The 12,835-nt window shown below is 37.6% G+C and overlaps 1 protein-coding gene across 1 annotated transcript in view; it reads left to right on the plus strand.

Annotated features, from left to right (window-relative positions):
- The first annotated feature begins 11,740 nt into the window (after positions 1–11,740).
- agap3 (ArfGAP with GTPase domain, ankyrin repeat and PH domain 3) overlaps positions 11,741–12,835 on the plus strand; it is a 214,401-nt gene continuing 213,306 nt past the window's right edge. The window contains exon 1 of the mRNA XM_067435496.1: positions 11,741–12,560. Within this exon, the coding sequence (XP_067291597.1) occupies positions 12,185–12,560 (376 nt within the window). The 5' untranslated portion in view covers positions 11,741–12,184. The remainder of the gene's footprint in view (positions 12,561–12,835) is intronic.

The raw sequence follows: 12,835 nt of genomic DNA on the forward strand, positions 1-12,835 counted from the left end.
CCAGCCGATTCTAGCAACTGGATGGTGTAATGACATGGTGTGGGAATAATTGGAAAAAAAACATTTTGTTGCAATGACAAACTTGTACTATTTTTCAAAAATAAAATAAAAAATGTCTGGGACTCTATTATTAATATTATTTGGAAGACAACTTGGTTTATCCCCTTACATATTTTATTAATATTACAAATAAAGAAATGCATTTAAAAATGTTGCATAGGCCTAGGCTACATATCCTGGTAAATCATTCATTTCACGATACTCTGATATGATTTATGCACTTTTTGTAAAAGTGAGAAAGAGTTGTTGACTCATTTGATCAAATGTAAAATTGTCCAAAGCTTTTGGAGGGGATTGGCAGAATTGAACTTTAATTTAGTAAAGGTTTAAATTTTACATTAAAAACATTATTGTAGTATAGGCCTACTCAAGTTGTCAAATTTCTCAAAAGAAAGTTCTCAGAATTTTGTTTCTCATAACAATAAGTTCAGATCTCTGAATTCACATCACACTACCTTCGCCGGCTTGCCTTCTTCCCATAGTGCATTCTGGTGCCATGTGTTCCCCAGGTAAGCCATTCACACACCCGGCCATCCAGCTTCTTCCATTGCTCTGTGGTCCAGTTCTGATGCTTACATGTCCACTAGGCACTTTTGGCGGTGGACCGGGGTCAGCATGGGCACCCTGACTGGTCTGCGGCTGTGCAGCCCCATATACACAACAAAGTGCAATGCACTGTGTATTCTGACACCTTTCTATTAGATCCAGCATTAATTATTGAGCAATTTGAGCTACAGTACTCGTCTGTTTGATCTGACCACACGGGCCAGCCTTCACGCCCCATGTGCATCAATGAGCCTTGGCCGCCCATGACCCTGTCGCCGGTTCGCCACAGTTTCTTCCTTGGAGCACTTTTGATAGATACTGACCACTGCAGACCGGGAACACCCCACAAGAGTTGCAGTTTTTGAGATACTCTGACCCAGTCGTCTAGCCATCACAATTTGGCATAAAAATGCAATTCTAATATGAACATTATGTGTACAGTGCACATGGATGAAATACCTGTGTTCTATCTACAAAATGTTTGAATGATTGAGGAAAAGGTTGTGTTCCCGATGTTTGACTGTACCTTTAGACCCACCCCAGCCATTATAAGGTCATGATTCAGAACATGGGCCACTATAGTGGTTCTTATTTCATCAGAAATGTGACTACATGATTTGTCTCTTTTACCTCTTTTTCTATTTTGCCTCCATACTCTGCCAGCACACATCCTTATTTATCTTCTTCTCCCCAGCTGTTGATCCTGATCCTCCTTGTTGTTCTTTCATTATCAGAAATTGTAACGCTGTGTTGTGCTCTGTCTATAAATGCTTTCCAATGAAACATTCATGATATGCATCTCTGAGCTGTTTTAGAGAATTGGTTGATCACGGACCTGTTGCTTTACATTCTCCTTCATTTGTGCAATTCGAGATTCACCTGCACAATTCATCAATTCAGGGCACATTTACAAAAACATAATAGAAATATATAGAAAATACACTTGAAGCATCATGATAACTAGCTAAACGATTTTGCAATGAATGGCTTATGCGATGAATGATGACTAGATGTTCTGAGGGGTAAGACTATTCAACAGAGAGCCATATAATACATTTTGAGCAACATGACATTAGTAATTGATAATGTAGGAAAGAGCAGACAATTGTACGCAATCAATTGAATGATTGTACCAAAGCATTTGCAACTTTTTCAAAAGAATGAGAAACATGATGTGCACAAGTGACTAGATGATGGGGAGGTTGAACAAGTAGTTTTGAGAATTTAATTTCTTATCTGAGAAATGTACAAACGCAACTGAGATGGCACTGGACTCTAGAGCAGTGGAGATGTGTTCTCTGGAGTGATAAATCTGTCTGTAAATCCAGTGGACGAGTCTGGGTTTGGCGGTTGCCATGAGAATGGTACTTGCCTTACAGCATTGTGCCAAGTGTAAAGTTTGGTGGAGGAGGGTTTATGATGTGGGGTTGTCCAGTGAAAGGAACACTTAATGCTTCAGCATACCAAGACATTTTGGACAATTTCATTCTCCTAACTTTGTGTGAACAGTTTAAGGATGTCCCTTTCCTGTTCCAACATGACTGCACACCAGTGCACAAAGCAAGGTCCATAAAGACATGGATGAGTGAGTTTGATGTGGAGGAACTTGACTGCACAGAGTCCAGACCTCAACCCGATAGAACATCTTTGGGATGAATTAGAGCGAAGACTGCGACCCAGACCGTCTTGTCCAACATCAGTGCCTGACCTCACAAAATTAGCTTCTAGTAGAATGGTCAAAAATGCCCATAAACACACTCCTAAACCTTGTGGAAAGCTTTCCTAGGAGAGTTGAAGCTGTTATAGTTCCTTTTTTAATGCATCATAGTTGAAATACATACACACACGTTTAACAATGAATGCAGGAAAAACAAAACAAAACAAAAACAGGTGGTGTGTGTGTCAGCCAGGGGTAGGGAGTGTCTCATGGGGTCTTGGCCCTTGTGCTCCCCAACACCTCTCCTTGATGGCCCATTGTAGTGTGACATGTTAGTCATCTTCTTAATCTTCCACCCTCCAGTTTTTTATATTAATATTACTATTATTATCATCGTTCATTTTATTGTCATCATATAGTCTTGTTTTTACCATTGGTATGTCAGATATATACTGTAGATGTTCCTTAGTTCTTCCACTCCCACATCGTTCCACTCCCACACGCACGCACGCACACACAGACACACACACACTTGAGTTGATTGTTGTATTGTAGCTTATATTTTATTGGCCTTGGTTATTTTGTATTTGTCTCCTCTAAATAGTTTCTTGGTTTGCATAATAAAAAAAATAGTAATAACAAAAAATAATCTTAAACAATAAGATAAAGTTCAAACCCCACTTTAACCTCTGATTAGGATTTCTGCAAAATAAATTACTTTCTGTAGAAAAAAAAGAATAGAAAACATCCATATTACAATTAAGAATTGGATGTCATTACAGTTTTTGGCCGTTGCTTGAACACATTTAGCAAAACTTTGCTCGTTGTGCCAAAACTCTACACACAAGTAAAGATGACACAACACTGGAAAATATACCATTCACATCTGTGTCAAATTGAAACTCTACAATCAAAACCTAAACTCTGCTACAAAAACCTTTGTCAAAATGTAACTCTGATGACAAAATGATACACACTTGCATCATATGAACACACTTTCAGATCAGGGGGAACACAGTCTACTTTATATAAAACACTGCAGTCTTTAATTTTCACTGTTTTTATTCAGTTCATCAGTTAGCATTCTGTGACGCAAAGCAACACTTCTTTTTTTCCTAACAAAGTTTCACAAAAACCAAAAATGAAAGTACTGAAATGTTACAAATGACATAATACTGTACATCACTGTACTATGCTTCACACTACAGTACAATCTCAATGGTACAGTGCTATGTGCTGTACTGTATGTTACACAAAACTAAAAAAAAATGTTACTAAAGGAGCACTAGCCAACTTGCAATACAGTAAGGTGATATGGTACAGTAGATAGATACAGTCTAGAATGGAGTTGCTGTTTTCCAGTCTGAATGTCCTTGTGATGGATGCAACTGTGAACCAGCTTAGATGTGGAGGACTCTCTGCCCAGGTTCCCTCACTGTCAGGCCATGACTTACCACATCAACCACCAAAGTTGCAAAGTTGTATAGCTCTTTGACCCCCCCCCCCCCTCTCTCGCTCTCTCTCTCTCTCTGCTTCAATGCTTGCAAAGTTCTCAAAATGACTTAACTGAGGCCTATTTGTGGTTGCCTGATTGGTGTTCAGTTTTGCATGTAAATGTCTTCAGGTCTGTATTTGAGTGGTTGCAATCACCCGATGTGTGTTGTATTTTGGATACATGTGTTTTCCAAATGGCACCCTGAAATTTCATTTTTGAATGAAGTGTCTTATGTATGAAATAGAGTGTAATATGCAGGGACCAAGTGTGTTGCAGAATTACAACTAGAGTGCAAAGTAGCGCTTTTGTTTAATGGGTACAAGTGTTTGAGGTATGGTAACAAAAGCTTCAAGTTGTTTTAGTCTATAAGCATGGGTCTGTAGTGTTCAAGCAACGGGCAAAACCTGTAAAGTTCATGTGGATGTAAAGGCAGACGTCCCAAAACTTTGCCAATATAATGTATAAATTAATCATTATAACAAAGATCACTTCTTTCTCATTTTAGAATTTGGACTATTTAACATGTCAGAAAGCCATGAGGCTGAATATTATTCAGTCTAGAAATATTTAAGCATTTGGGCCTTTAGGTCTTTTCCTCCATGAAAGTTGAAACCCATGGGATTATATTATATTATATTCATGGCAAATCTGTCTGACTTGTGCTTTAGGGAACTTCTTGGTTAAAACAGGACAGAAGCCATTTTGAGAGTAATGAGGACCCGTGAGCCATTGTTTTGTATTCTGCACACTAACAATGTGAACATTCATAATGTGAAATATTTGCTGAAATGTGTTTCCTGATATGCTTACATTGTGCCATTGTGCAAACACCTTTATGTCTGATGATGTAAATTAATGTTTTATCAGCAACTGTCGGTACTAATTTCTGTGACCATGTGCTGCACTGTGACACATGTAACTTGTGGTTAACTGTTCCTTTGGTATTGAGACTTTATAGGTCAGGACAGTTTATAAATGTAACGGAATGCAAAGCACTTGAAGTAGGTAGCAAATGCCTGGAAGTGTTTGAGTGGCTGAAACTCAGTTCAGTTTCAAGTCATGTCAAGTTCTTGAAATTCCATTTCATTAAGACAATAAAACAAGAATTTAACTGAAAAAATGATTAAATGAAAACATGATTAATATGGGGAAAAATACATTTTCTGTACATTTATAATAATAACAAGAAAATGTTTTACAATAACTATAAAAGGACTTTAAATGGTGTCTTGATAAAGAGATAGTTCACCCAAAAAATGACAATTGGGGCATTATTTAATCATAACGCTTCAAACTATGACTTTCTTTCTACTGTGGAACACAAAATAATAATGCTATGATTAATGTTTTTGTCACTATAGATAATGGAAATATGTGTGGATCAAAATTACACTGAACCACACACACACACACACACACACACACACACACACACACACACACACACACACACACACACACACACACACACACACACACGTTGGTCTATGTGGTTTACAGGGACTCTCCATAGGCGTAATGGTTTTTATACTGTACAAACCGTATTTTCTATCCCCTTACACTGCCCCTGCCCCTAAACCTACCCATCACAGGAAATATTCTGCATTTTTACTTTCTCAAAAAAACATCATTTAGTATGTTTTTAAGGCCATTTGAATTATGAGGACATTTGAAATGTCCTCATAAACCACATTTATAGTGTAATGCCAGTGTAATACCCAAGTAGTTATACAAATTTGTGTCCTCATAAACCACATAAACAGGCTCTCACACACACACACACACACACACACACACACACACACACACACACACACACACACTGATATGGACGATAGATAGATAGATAGATAGATAGATAGATAGATAGATAGATAGATAGATAGATAGATAGATAGATAGATAGATAGATAGATAGATAGATAGATAGATAGATAGATAGATAGATAGATAGATAGATAGATAGATAGATAGATAGATAGATAGATAGATAGATAGATAGATAGATAGATAGATAGATAGATAGATAGATAGATAGATAGATAGATTCTTACACGTTTTTGTGAACTTTAAAAATAAATAATGCATGATAAAAGTAAGCAATCAAATCCTTTAGGATCTTGTGCTGTGCAAATATGAGAGTTTGGAGATTTAATATTTGCACAGAGCTTTTCTATTGCATTATCAAGACCATTTAAATGCAATTTGGAGGGTTGATATATCATTCCAAAATAGATATAGGGAGCCCAAATAAACCGACACACAGAGCTGAACTAATTTCAAAAGCAATACTGTTGAATTAAGATGCTGGATTTAACAGACAAATAATACAACCCTGATAAATAATACACTGTAAAAAATTTGTGGTGGTTTTTGTTGGTTTAACTTAAAAAAGTAAGTAACCTGGTTGCCTTAAAATGTTGAGTTTATTGAAATTAAAAATTTGAGTTGATACAATGAAGGAAATTAGTTTAATAAATAGAAACTCAAAATATTTTTGTATCTAAACCAAATAAAAAATGTGATAAATCATGAAAATAGCACAATTTGGCATGTTTCACTCTGTCATCAGAAATGACACACACATTATTACCCAATATGCTTACAAAATCTTTTAATAATCTTTTAATAAAGGTTGTCGAATCTCAAAAAAATTTCATTGTATTAACTCAAAATTTTAATTTCAATGAACTCAAAATTTTAAGGCAACCAGGTAACTTTTTTTCTAAATAATTTTTTACAGTGTAGTACCAAACGCGCATATATTCCTTAAAAACAAAAGATGGAGGCAAAGTAGTGTCAACAAATACGGTAGCCTAAATATTTCCCCCCTCAGGATCGGTGTTGAAAACCTGTAAACGAAAGTAATACTAGTATAACATTCAGACAAGATGCTTCAGCCTATAAAGAAACAGTGGCGATTCATTTATTGCGAGATAAACGTGTATGATTGTATCTAGTAGAGGGCATCAAAAACCGTTTAGGTCACTCATGTGTACGTATTTCTTCATGCGATTGCGTTATAGATGGGCAGAACGTGTCTTACAGTTCCACATTTGACCAACAGATGGAGACACACTCCTGTGAATCCCTGAACTGAGTCAGTTGCTCTCAGTGAAGCTTGCCAATCAATCTCAGGATGGACAGATGTCTCTAATCATGGATTGAACCATTTCTGGCTCTGCAAACGTCAAATCCACGACCTCAGTTGTATCTAAACAGATTCCTCTCAAAGGTATTTCGTAACTGCTACATTTGAATACAGAATCAGTTGAAAATTACCATAATCTTTCCCTCTGGAGTAACTCTATAACTATTAATAAGGGCTACTGGCTAGAACTTATTTCCTGGGTGACCCTTTAATGACAGTCAGAAGGGACTTTATGTCTTTTGATGAACTGCTTCATTTCAATATCTACATTACGGAGCTTATGAATTATGTCAGAACACTCAAATTCTTCTCAGAGAACTTGATTTGAGTTCAAATAAGGAAAAAAAATGCTGAGTGCCTTATTGCTTGAATCTCAGAAGTGTTGCGTAAGGTCTTGCATGATCAGTGCGATATCAGCATTTTGTATTATGGGATGTTAAAAGAGTAAAAAGCCATAAGCAGTTTTTATCTAAAGGAAAGTGGGTCTAAGATTCAACTGCACCAAATCACCATTATCTTAATTAATAAAGTTCGGTGAATTATATTCTCACTAGTTTCAAGTGGGAAATAATGTAATGCCGCAATATTTCTCTCAAGATCAAAGTATGCGTACATGATAAAATGGAATATGAATAAAGCCCACAGCAAATCTCACAAAGTTCAGATCTCTCCATCAAACAAACAATGGCAAACTGGGATACAGAAATACACAGAGATGTTTGTGAATATTGCAGATTAATCAGGAAACATACACACACACACACACACACAACAAAAACACACACACACACACACACACACACACACACACACACACACACACACACACACACACACACACACACACACACACACAGCAAAAACACTGTGTGTGGTTTGATAGGGCAATATCTGGCCGAAATAAAACTATTTGAAAACCTGGAATCTGAGGGAGCAAACAAATCTAAATTAGAAGAAAATCACCTTTAAATCTGTCCAAATGAAGTCTGTAGCAATGCATATTACTATTGTATTTGTAAAAAATTGTATTTACAATAGGAATTTTACAAAATATCTTAATGGAATATGATCTTTACTTATTTTTACTTTACTTACTTTTGGTCTATAAGAAAAAGCGAACATTTTAACCCATACAATGTACTATTGGTTATTGTTTTGTGGTCCAGGGTCACATTTAAAAATAGTATTACTAATATAGTATAGTTAATTCAAATGTAATACACTAACAGATTTAGACAGATTTGTGAACACATATTTGAGAGAAATAGGCCTTTTGTGTATAGAAAAAGTCTTAGAACTTTGAGCTCAGCTAATGAAAAATGGGGCAAAAAACAAAAGTGTTGCATTTATAATTTTGTTCAGTATATATATACACACTCACCTAAAGGATTATTAGGAACACCTGTTCAATTACTCATTAATGCAATTATCTAATCTACCAATCACATGGTAGTTGCTTCAATGCATTTAGGGGTGTGGTCCTGGTAAAGACAATCTCCTGAACTCCAAACTGAATGTCAGAATGGGAAAGAAAGGTGATTTAAGCAATTTTGAGCGTGGCATGGTTGTTGGTGACAGACGGGCCGGTCTGAGTATTTCACAATCTGCTCAGTTACTGGGATTTTCACACACAACCATTTCTAGGGTTTACAAAGAATGGTGTGAAAAGGGAAAAACATTCAGTATGTGGCAGTCCTGTGGGAGAAAATGCCTTGTTGATGCTAGAGGTCAGAGGAGAATGGGCCGACTGATTCAAGCTGATAGAAGAGCAACTTTGACTGACATAACCACTCGTTACAACCGAGGTATGCAGCAAAGCATTTGTGAAGCCACAACACACACAACCTTGAGGCGGATGGGCTACAACAGCAGAAGACCCCACCGGGTACCACTCATCAACACTACAAATAGGAAAAATAGACTACAATTTGCACAAGCTCACCAAATTTGGACAGCTGAAGACTGGAAAAATGTTGCCTGGTCTGATGAGTTTCGATTTCTGTTGAGACATTCAGATGGTAGAGTCAGAATTTGGGGTAAACAGAATGAGAACATGGATCCATCATGCCTTGTTACCACTGTGCAGACTGGTGGTGGTGGTGTAGTGGTGTGGGGTTTGTTTTCTTGGCACACTTTAGGCCCCTTAGTGCCAATTGGGCATCGTTTAAATGCCACGGCCTACCTGAGCATTGTTTCTGACCATTTCCATCTCTTTTTGACCACTATGTACCCATCCTCTGATGGCTACTTCCAGCAGGATAATGCACCATGTCACAAAGCTAAATCATTTCAAATTGGTTTCTTGAACATGACAATGAGTTCACTGTACTAAAATGAACATCACAGAAAACTTTTTGGATTTTTACATTTTCAAAAAACAACACTTAGTGTGATTATGATTTATATAAGCTGTTTTCCTCACGGGGAAAAACAATTTCCCCACATGGACAAGGAATTTGAATATTGCCATTTACACACACACACACACACACACACACACACACACACACACACACACACACACACACACACACACACGAAGACGAAACCTGCAAAAACAATAAATAAATAAAAATGCAATCGAATAAACAAATAAATAAACAAATCCACAAAATTCTAGGCCTAAATAAATATATAAACAAATGTACAAATAAATACATAAATTCACATATTCCTGCATAAATAAATACATGAATAATTAAATGTGGGTGGAGATAAATAATAAAAAATAATTAAAAAATATGTTGGGGGATATAAAAAAATGTTGAAGGAAATGCTAAACTGAAAGTTTTACCCACTTAACTATTTATTCACTTTTGAATGTTCCTCAGTATTTATTTTTCCTTGGCCTAACATGCTAATTAGGAGGGCGTCAACAGCCATCAGCCAATGGTGGCATACAGACCGCCTTCTGACGTTTGATTGACACTCTCCTCATTAGCTGCACCAACGAAAAATAAATACTTCTACATTCAAAAATGAATAAACGGTAAAAGTAAAAAAGTCAACTTTCAATTTAGCATTTGCTTTAAAACATTTATTTATTCCCCCCAACATTTGTTTTATTAATTTGTTTATATTCTCACACATTTTATTATTTATATATTTATTTATGTAGGAATATGTGGATTAATGCATTTATTTATATATGGATAATTTTGTGGATTTGTTTATTTATTGTTTTTGCAGGTTTTGTCCTCCACACACACACACACACACACACACACACACACACACACACACACACACACACACACACACACACACACACACACACACACACACACACAATATACAATTCAATTCTCTCTGACTGAAGAAACAGTCGACATGAAGGGGATCACAGCACAAACCTTGGGGAACTGAGATAGAGATAGAAATTGTGTCGATTCTAATCACATTACAAAATGACACCTAACAAGTGACTCAATGGGGCCATTCAGCAAAACAGTGTGAGAAGAGATCTCCCCAAAGCTAGAGAAGAAATGATCAATACCGACAGTTTTAGGTGGTTAAACTGCAACTTCTCAGTTATTTACCCATCCAGTGGAAAGCTTTGATATCAAAACATCACAAATGCAGTTTAAAAACATTATATTCTTGGGATTATCCTAACAAAAAACATGGTATCATGACCACACCAATAGCTAACATGTTATCTGGATATGTAGCAAGGTAGAAGCTTATTCTATCATTAATATACAATGGTAAATAAATATAATCATTCCGTAATTATCTGATACCATCACAGTAGTTTAATGTAAGGGTGAATCTTGACAGAATAATGCTAGAGAATGCCTTGATATTGTATTTAGAGTGGACAGAGCATCACGTCTTTATTTGCTGTAAAACCAACAATAAATGTGTCAAGCCTGAGATGTCATGTGTATTATAGGCCTACCTACTGTAAATTATGGTCTTTTGATATTGCTAAAGCTGTAACCCTCGATCAGAAACCGTCAACTAAATCTACTTGTTGTGTGTGTCTGTGGATGACTGAACAATTATAAGCATTAAACTGTCAAGCAATATCTGGTTACATAATAGGGTACTGAAGCATCAGTCGATTTATACCAACCCCACACAAACATCCAATCGAATATCACTCCCCCATTTCAAACAGTTACGTGATGTGTGACGTCGCAGTGGATGGTAGTGATGTCCGAATCGTTCTTCTGAACCGGATCTTTTAAATGATTCGACTCGCGAAGCGTTTGGAAATCACAGTAGGCTATCATGAGACTTTGTTAAGTGTAAATCTGGGAGACATGTAACAGAATTATATATGTTATACTATATTTAACAATTAAATTGAGTCTAATTATAATATTGTTGTCAAAAATTATAATGTTGTTGTCACGTTTGAAATTAAAGCTCTGAGAATGAAAACGCAGTGACGAGAAACAGCTAACCGATGAAATGGACTGTTTGAATCTATCTGAACGAATTAAAATCTATTTAAATGGACTGCAAATCTATTTTTAAATGTATTTCACCGTATACTGATTAAATGTGCAGCCAGTCAAACCTTTGGTAATTTCAAGCTCGGTTTGTTCAAAATGACTTGTGTGAGCAGTGCTTCACACATCAATACGCTATTAATAAACATATTTTTTCTGAAATATCGCTACTGTGACCGTTCCTTAACGTGTATAAACGATTTTCTGTACAAATTATTTAAAATACAGCGTAGGGGGCTCTGGGAACATGTTTGAACAAGAGCTCAAAAGAAAACGGTCACTCGACTCTTTGAACTGGTTCGCTGACCGAACCGATTCGCTAAAAGAGTCGGACTTCCCACATCTAGTGGATGGAGGTGGGGGCCGGGGAGGGACTTCTTGGACCAAAAGAGGATTCAAACGTGTTTATGACTTTAGAGTAGAACCGTCGCATTCAGTCAGTCAATGGACTCGGGCGCATTGCGATAACCGGCCTCATTGTGTTCGCTTCAGGCTGGGAAGCAAAACAGAGAGAGAATCGGTCCAGAAGCTCGCCCAGAACAAAGGTGTGTCCATCTGAAAGACTTTCATTGTCAAAAAAGGAGAGGACACGCGCAAAAGAGCGAGATCGTCGCTGGGAACAATGATGCTGATTGAAGTTTTGGTATTATGAGCAAGGCGCGCGGATTTGTTGGAAACCCATTGATGCGTCACATATAGTTGTTATTATTCTTTATCAAATCAGAGTGTGCAGTGCGGATTCGTCGCGCGCTCTCCAAATCTTTCCAAACGCGGCATTTCTATTATTCCCGTGAGCGGTTCCTAAATCCACAACGATGAATTACCAATCGAGCGTCCCGGTTTCGGTGTCAGTGTCCGGGATCTCTCAGCAGTCCCAGCCCGCTATGCCCACCCCGGGAACGGTACCCACACCGGTGCCCGTTCCTCAGACGATTCCTCCTCAGTTCGGATCCGGATCGTCCGGGAGCTCCGGGGCGGGTCAGTTTGGCTCGGGAACCGTATCGGGCCCTGCAGCGCAGTCCGGCTCTTCGGGCTCGCAGTTCGTTTTGTCCAACTCAGCAGCCATCAGAGGCGAGATCCATCGGTTCGAGTCCGTCCACCCGAACATTTATGCAATATACGACCTGATCGAGCGCATCGATGACCTGGCCCTCCAGAACCAGATCCGCGAGCATGTGATCTCTATTGAAGGTAAGCACAAGGCCAGATTAATTGATGCCACAATGAAGCATTGTATTGTCTGTCAGTGTAACGTTAAAGGCAGATGGTGCGTGAAAACTAGGGGACAAAAATGAGTGTACATCACTAATCATCCTAATTAGGGGCTACTGATAGCCGAGGACCACTTAATATGCAATGCAATGTTTTAATAGAGCTGTGACATAATATGTCTTGGATGATGCATGAATGATACAGCTGATGTTGACACTTTGTCCAGTTGGATTGTTTGGGAATGAACCCAGATC

Source organism: Pseudorasbora parva, chromosome 24 (assembly GCF_024679245.1).
Source record: "Pseudorasbora parva isolate DD20220531a chromosome 24, ASM2467924v1, whole genome shotgun sequence".
In the NCBI taxonomy this organism is placed as follows: Eukaryota; Metazoa; Chordata; class Actinopteri; order Cypriniformes; family Gobionidae; genus Pseudorasbora; species Pseudorasbora parva.